The sequence below is a fragment of the Condylostylus longicornis genome, unplaced genomic scaffold (assembly GCF_029603195.1).
Source record: "Condylostylus longicornis isolate FDR11 unplaced genomic scaffold, ASM2960319v2 ptg000044l, whole genome shotgun sequence".
NCBI lineage: Eukaryota > Metazoa > Arthropoda > Insecta > Diptera > Dolichopodidae > Condylostylus > Condylostylus longicornis.
Window position 1 is genome coordinate 849,846 of NW_026578013.1, and position 8,485 is coordinate 858,330.

The 8,485-nt window shown below is 26.1% G+C and overlaps 2 protein-coding genes across 5 annotated transcripts in view; both read left to right on the plus strand.

Annotated features, from left to right (window-relative positions):
- The window catches only part of LOC129610456 (titin), a 47,122-nt gene extending 39,424 nt beyond the window's left edge, over positions 1-7,698 (plus strand). Inside the window, exons 12-16 of the mRNA XM_055523056.1 lie at positions 3,261-3,335; positions 5,303-5,407; positions 5,661-6,667; positions 6,848-6,908; positions 7,046-7,698. Coding sequence (XP_055379031.1) covers positions 3,261-3,335; positions 5,303-5,407; positions 5,661-6,667; positions 6,848-6,908; positions 7,046-7,110 — 1,313 coding nt within the window. The 3' untranslated portion in view covers positions 7,111-7,698. The remainder of the gene's footprint in view (positions 1-3,260; positions 3,336-5,302; positions 5,408-5,660; positions 6,668-6,847; positions 6,909-7,045) is intronic.
- Positions 977-8,485, plus strand: part of LOC129610455 (titin-like) — a 53,706-nt gene continuing 46,197 nt past the window's right edge. For all 4 annotated transcript variants that reach the window (XM_055523050.1, XM_055523051.1, XM_055523049.1 and 1 more), the window contains exons 1-3: positions 977-2,212; positions 2,286-2,353; positions 2,427-2,736. In XM_055523050.1, the coding sequence (XP_055379025.1) occupies positions 994-2,212; positions 2,286-2,353; positions 2,427-2,736 (1,597 nt within the window). In that variant the 5' untranslated portion in view covers positions 977-993. The remainder of the gene's footprint in view (positions 2,213-2,285; positions 2,354-2,426; positions 2,737-8,485) is intronic.

An 8,485-nucleotide genomic window follows, 5' to 3' on the forward strand; every position in this document is an offset into this window, starting at 1 on the left:
TCAAGAAAAAGCTCCTAAGAAACCTAAAAAGGTTAAACCGAAAAGTACCGCAGACACAGTTCAACCAGAAGAGCAGGTTTCAAGCGAACCTGAAGTGGTTGAAGAAGTTGAAAGAGATATTGAAGTCGACGTGATAACAGAAGAAGTTTTGAAAGAGAAGAAGAAGATTAAGAAGAAACCTAAACAAATCAAACAAACTGAACTAGAACAACCAGAACAAGAGGTGCCAGAAGAAGTGTATGAAGCTGTCGAAGGGGAATTTATTCCAGAACAGCAACCAATGGAGGAACCAACAAAAGAAATTTCACAAAAAACCATTAGTTTGAAGAAGAAGGAAAAGCCTTTGAAAAAACCGCAAGAACCAGAAATAACAACAGAAGAATTTAAAAAGGACATGACTATGAAAGTAACTTCAAATATTGTTAAAAAAGAGAAACGTACTTTGCTAATAGACGACAGTCAACCACTCCGCGAGTTAGAGTTAATTACGCAGAAACGTGTTAAAGAACAGCCCGAGGAGGCAGTCCCAGAAGAAGAAATTCAAGTATTGGAACAAGAAGTTATGGAAGAAGAAACATTTGTTACTGAGACCAAAAAATCAGAAACGAAGAAAGCTCCTAAGAAGAAGAAGGCAAATCTTATTCCACCTAAGTTTATTAAAAAATTGGAAGCACGAAAATGCTTGCCTGGTGCAACAATTGTGTTAGAGACATCCTTTGAAGGTCAACCACATCCAATCGTTAAATGGTATTTGAATGAAACAGAATTACAATCATCAGAGAAGCATGTTATCAACTTAACTGAAAGTACGGTAACACTAGAAATAATGGATGTAAATGAGCAAGATATAGGAGTGTATACTTGCGAAGCCAGAAACCAAGCTGGGGTGGCTCATACAAGATCAACCGTCCTTCTAGGTAATATTAAAAAAAAAATTTAAAAATACAAGCAAATTATAACTTCTGGGTTTTTTTTTTAGAAAAAGAGCAAGGTATGGCACCCTTATTCGTGCGGCCTTTAAAGATAGAATTTAGTGAGGAGGAAAACAAAGCTACAGTAACATGTAAAGTGAATGGATTGCCAAAACCAAAAGTTGTATGGTACAAAGGAACAGAGGAAGTTCGTCCATCTGAATCCTTAAATATAGTATATGACGAAGAAAGTGGTGAAGTTGTTTTAGAACTATATAATCCAACACCGAATGAAGCTTTAGTTTATTCAATTCAAGTAGAAAATAAGTACGGTAGAGCCATTGGTAACGCAAACATTTTGAAATGTATTGACAAAAAATTAGAAAAGAAGGAAGTTTTTGTTGCTCCAACTGTGTCTTCAATAGAAGCACAAAAGGTACGTACGGGATCTACATTAGTTTATCAGTCTCATTATAAGGGTTTCCCTGTTCCTACTGTTATATGGACAAGGAATGGAAAACCAATTATCGAAAATCAAGACATAAAAGTTGTCAACAAAGATGGTGTAAGTACTTTGACCGTTGAAAATATGACTCGTAAAAGAGCTGGTAAATATGAAATTTGCGTTAAAAATGATGTTGGCGAAGCAAAATCTGCTGCAACAGTTGTCATATCTGACTTACCACAAACAGGCGAAGAAGGAATAATGCCACCAAGATTTGTTAAACCCTTACAACCAAAGTTTGTTGCTGAAAATGAAGTTGCATTGATTGAAGCAATTGTAGATGCACAGCCTCCAGCTTCATTCCAATGGTTCTTTGAAAATGAAGCAGTTCGTCATACACCAGAAACAAAGATAATATCAAAAGAAAATAAATCAATTTTAATAATACAATCTTTTCAACCACAACAAGCTGGATTATATACATGTCGCGCTGAAAATGTTTGCGGTTCTGTAATGTCGACAGCTACAGTTAATGTACTTGAAGAAACTGTCATGGAAGAGGTCGCCGAATATATATCACCACGATTCAGCAAAACATTAGAACCAATTCACGCTATGGATGGAGAATTAATGCAATTAACATGTAAAGTAACTGGTATGCCAACTCCCAAAGTTGCATGGTATCATGATGGCGAACCAGTTAAAGAGACAAAAGAAACCACAATTTCTCAAGATGATGACGGCTATTGTGTATTAACAATAACTGAAGTATTTCCAGAAGATGCAGGTGAATACGTTTGTATCGCCCAAAACAAAATTGGCAAAGCCGAAACTAAAGCAACAGTTAACATTCAAGGTGAATTAACTCATTTTTTATTTTTACATATACAGAAAACAAGAAATTTTCTCATAAATATCTTCATTTCTAGCATTTGAATATATCCCCGATTCTGAAATGACTGGTATGACTGTATCAGAGGAGGATCTTCTAGACAAAGTAATTTTCAATTTATTTAATAAAATATTAAGAAATATTTACTCATAATTATAATTAATTTTTTGAACAATAGACACTGTCATTAGACGAAGAACGTCCAAAATTAGTCAAAAAATTACCAAAGAAAACTGTCGTACGACATAATGAACCAACGAAACTCGAAGTACAAGTGGTGGGAAAACCAACACCAATTGTTAAATGGTTCCATAATAACGAAGAAATCTTAGAGCGTCAAGAGTGTACTAAATATATAACTAAAACAGGCGTTTCAACATTAATTATAAGCGATATTAGAAATTATATTAATAGTGTAATTACATTTGAAGCATTTAATCCATTAGGAGTTGTTAAATCAACTACTGAAATTATTGCAACTGATGAAGGTATCTTAGTACAAACTAATTTACATTTATATGTACAAGTATATACATTATGTGTATTACACGTACGTGTATAAAAATATTATATATGCGGAAATAAAAAGTCCATAAAATGTACTTGTGCATATAAATTAAATTATTATTTTTATAACTACTTATTATATTTAGAATTAAATTAAATGACTGCTTATTTCAGTATTTTTAAAATTAATTATATTAATTAATTTTTATAAAGCAAAAAATAATTAAAAGTTCGATTAAGTTCTATTTTTCAGCTTAAAGAAAGACCGAGAAAAATGTTCTGTTGTGCATCATAAACTTACATTCCATTTCATAAGTTTTTTACTATACACATACAAGTTTAAACATTTTATACACGAATTATTTACGTTTTCTATTGTATATAATTTTTTAGAAATTATATTTATATAATAGTTTATGTGTATATTATATTTATTTACATATTTTGATAAGCTTTGAGTATAAAGCAATTTATTTGAATTGAAAATTATTTTACTATTTTTAAGAAATTGTCGGAACTAAAGACTATAGGAAACCTGAATGGGTTATTCATATGGAACAAATGCAAGAAGCCCTTAAAGGTAAGTTGTAACAGTTTAAATTTAATTATAATAATGGGAAAACGTCGGTTTTCGTTAACGTTATTGGACTAATATAAATTTTATTTCTTGTTCATATTATGTTTTCATTCAAACTACTACACAAATACGGTTATAAATTTTTTATAATGCTTCCAAGAAAAACAAATGAATTATATTGTTTGCCGTTCGAGCTAATAAATACATATCCGAAAGTATGAAGGGAAATTATGTATTTTATATGTTTTTCAAAATAATTAAATCTTGTTGCCGATAGTTTACGGTCCATATATATAACAAAACAAATTTTTTTTTTAAAAATGTTTTTAATTATGTTTTATTTCTGCTGTCTTGGGTCCTTGAGTCTATTCTCCATAAAAAGTACTGAAAGAAAAAATGAAAATATTAAGAATTTCTTCTTGGATTTCGCACCTTCAGAATGTACGACTTATTTTATTTGTTTTCGGTTTTATCATTTTAGATCAGATTATGTTTTTTTTATATACGAAAAAAATCAGTACTACCTAACTTTCCTGCATTCTTAACTAACTGCAGGTTTGGGAACCAGAACTGCAAAAAGCTTCAATGTCGAGGACTATTACAGTTATAAAATTTTAATTAGATGAGGAAAACCTAATAAAATAATAAAATCGAATAGAAGGCTAAAAAATCGATTTCTTTGCAAAATAAGCGAAAAAAAAATAAATTTGTACATTTTTAATAATGAAATTACATATTTTATTTAATATATTTTTATATTAAATAGATTCTTAGTTGAATTACTAATTTCTCTTCTAAAAAGTCAAAAAGTGACCAAAAGAATGGAAACCAAAAGAACATGAAATTTTCTTTCTATCTCTTTTAATATTTTATTTTTTTTAGGAATACAGCAGTAAAACGTTAGGTTTTCCATGAAGTTTATAATTATTATTTTCCATAACATATTCTATTTTTTTTTTTCACAAATTATGAATGCAAGCTTTCTTTAAAATTTGTTTTATTTAACGGTGTAGAAAGCACCGTTTTAGTCCTTCAGGCATTATACATATATTTTAACATTGATTCTAAAAATTCTATTACCTTACGATTTCTAGAAGATTAAAATCCGACACTAGAACACAAAACGATGATTTACAATATTAATAATTTAGTGATTCTGTTTTACATGTGGTATTAAACTATCATATTAGGGAATTTACAAAGAAATTTTTGTCTTTTTAATTATAATAAGAGGAACTATTGCAATATTTAAAACATTTTATACAAAAATAAAAAAAAATAAAACAACACACAAAAATAATGCACAAAAATTATGATATCAATATTGGTAAGCATTTAAAATTTTTATACTTATACTAATACAAATAACACTATGTTACAGTATTTGACGCATTATAATTAAAGCATAACATTTTATGAATAACTAATTTTTTACATTTAATTCTTTTATAAATTAATAAAGCAATTGGCAAATTATGAATGCAATCAGTTTAAAGTCAATATTATACTGATTCATATTATAAAAATATAAAATTTATAATATTAGTTGAATAATGAAGTTAGAAATTAGCTTTAAGAAATTCAAAATAAATATGAATATTTTTGAATATATTCACTAGATTAATATTTTTGTATAAATATTACATTGCAGCCCAACATATTATTCAAATATATTGGGATGAAATGTTAATTTGCTAACTCCTCTAGTCTAATAGATTTTATAATTTTTATTTTCTACTATTAATACGTAATATATTAAAAATTTAAAATTTTGTTATACAAGTGCATACAATGTATACATGTACATCAAAATTATAATTATGACAATTCATTGTTTTTAACTAGTATAGCTAGCTAGCTATATGTAATTATGTCAATAATGTGAAAAATAAAACTCTTAAATTCAAATTAACGCTTTTTAATGCTTTTTAATACAAACATTCATAAAATATGTTGATGCCGCTTTTCAGCTGCGAAATGTTCGCCATCATTTATCACAGAAATAGTAGCTGCTAGAGGTGCTATTGGCGAAAATGCTAGTTTCCATTGTCAATTTTCAGGAAATCCAGTACCAGGTATTGCTAGAATAAAAAAATTTTTTTTTTTAAATAGAACTATTTTTGTTATTTATTTAAAGATTATTTTATCTTTATTAAAAACGTTAAAAAAAATTTTGATATTTTGTTTTTTGATAAAAGTTCATAAAAACTAGTTGTAGATAAAATAACCTACTTTTTTTTTAGTAATATTAAAGAAAATTTTATTAAAAATTTTAAAACAAAAAATACAATATATGTATTATATATAAATGTATATGTATATATGTAGATGTCGAGTGGTATCACGAGGGTACTCTACTTCATGACTCCGACCATTATAAAATTGTAACAGAAGACAATACAACTTCATTAGAAATAATGGATATTGTTCGAGAAGATTATGGCATTTATGTGTGTAAAATAGTTAACGAAATTGGTATGAATTTAAGCCGTTCTAAATTAGATGAATCATCAGCAGCCACTAAAAAAACTGTAACTAAAATTGATGAAAAATCTGGAAAAAAAAATAAAACAAAGAAAAAAATTATTAAAAGAGTATTAAAAACACCGAAATTAACAATTAAATCAGGTGCACAAGAAGAAAGAGTTATAACTGCTGAATCTTTTGAAGATAAAATCGATTATGATGATACAGAATCAAATGAATCAATAGTTGTAAATGAAACAAAAAAAGAAACTAAAAAGGAATCAACGACTGTAAAAAGTGAATTAATTATAGAAGAATCATCTAAAAAATCAATAATAGAGGAAAAAACTACATCTAGATCAAGTGCAACAACAACAACTGTAGAGATAAGTGAAATGGTACAATCAATTAAAGAAAAAGTTCAATATAAATCTATAACACAAGCAGACATTTCAAAAATATTATATCTTGAAGAAATAAACGAAATGCTAAATACAATTCAAATTGAAATATTAAAAGTTGGTGAAGCACCATTAAGAGATTTAGCATCAATTAATCTTTTACTGCACTATGGTTTAGAATTAAATCAAATAATTTACATGTATGAGCAAAATATATTTCAAGCTTTAAGAAAACCAGAATCACAATCAGCATTAGTGCAATTAGTTGAACGTGAAGGACAAGAAAAATTAATAACACAGATTCTAAGTGAAGAAAATAATGTTGATGAAACAGTTCTTGCATCAACAGTTGGCTTTAAAGCTTTTACACGTTTAATTGAATCCTGTAATGTAACAATAGAAGAATTGATGACAAAATTTGTTAAAGAAGATTTCTTAATTCATGATTGGAAAATATCATCTAAAGAGGTTTGTCGGTTTTTATGAGAAAATTTTTATTTTAATGCATTATATATCTTTATGGACATCAATTTGACCTTCATCTCAGAACATTTTTGATTATTTTATTTTTTTTTTTATTTTTTTTTTTTAATTCATTAAAATTTTTTTATCTTATATATGTACATAAAAATATTTAACTATGTATAGAGAACAACAGAAACTTCATTTGTTGCTGGAAAAACTGAAGCAATTGCACATATCAGAATTGGTGAGTATAATAAAAAATATTTATATTATGTAAAATATACTATACATGTATGTCAACATATAATATAAATTGCTTTAAAACTATTTTTGTTTAATTTTAAAACAATCTATACTACAATTATATTTATGATTTTTTAGAGGAAACTTTTGAAGAAGAAAGAACACTAATTTTGACAGAAGGTGTAGACATTTTGCCTAAATAATATCCGTCCTATTTATTTTGGGATTTTTATCATTTTGAGAAAGAAATGTTTTTTTTTTTTTTAAATGTTGCTTCTCGCTACAGTTTTCTGTTTTCATATAAGCTTTTGAATTAAAATTATAAATAGATGCATACATTTTTATTTTATATTATATTTTATTTAAATATGTATTATTGTATATATGCACATATATTATGAAATTAACATAATTAATTTGAGAATAATAAATTATTAACAAAATTGAAAAAAAAAGCAAAAAATTTTTTTTGAATTTTGTATTTAGTGTAATAATTTGTAAAAGCTATTTTAACTAATTACTGAAGTACAATGCTAAATGAGATGGGATAGTTTGAGAGGTAAGAGAAAAACAAAAACATACAAAAACTTACTATTTTACACTTTGTAGTCATGCGTTTATTATGACACTTTACTTGCTTCTTATTTTTTATTAAAAATATTAAATTTAGTATTGTTTGCATTAATATAGTTTTATATTTGATATTATTTTATTAGCTTATGTATTAATTTTAGTATTATGTAGAATCTTTTTTTTTATTTTACATTTTTTAGTATAGTTATTAAGATGACCAAACGTTTTCTCTAATGGGTTATGATTTAAACTAAATGTGTTGTTAATTTAAAAATAAGAATGTTTATTTGCTTTTAATATTTTTCTTTGTTATTAGAAAAACAATAACTATAGTTATTAACATAAAATAAATAATTATCTATTTTGTATTTAAAAAAATTACGTTATCTTAAACGTATGCTAATTAAGATAAGTACCTGATGTCTTTTGGGTATTTACAGTTTTTTATTGTAGATGAGATATTGGTATTTTCTTAGATTATGGTATACATTAGGAATACCACACTTGGTTTTATTTTCATATTATAAATATTGAAAGTAATATTCTAAACAAATTTATAATGTATTCCCTTTAATTTTATTCGAAATAAGTAAGAAATTTAAGTATTTTTTTTAATTTATTTAAAAATAATCGCAATATTTTTATAGTATTGCAAGAATGTGTATATGTGCTTTTATTATTGAAATATATACATACATAAACGTATTAAGCGAAAATTAGATATTGGGGATGTTTTTAATTTAAATTGAATATCCTAACATCCTTTATAATTATTAAATATTAAATCAATCATTAAAAAAAAATTACTTTGTACATTCTAGTGAAATTGAAAACAAAATGTAATTTCACTTTAATTTTATTCTAACTGAAGTTGTTTCGGTTACATGAAAGATTTTAAACCACAGACAGTAATACGTAATAAATAAATAAATTTATAATCCATATATGTTACTTTTAACTCAAATTAATGTTTTAAAAATTAACCTTGCTAGTTAAAAAGTGGAA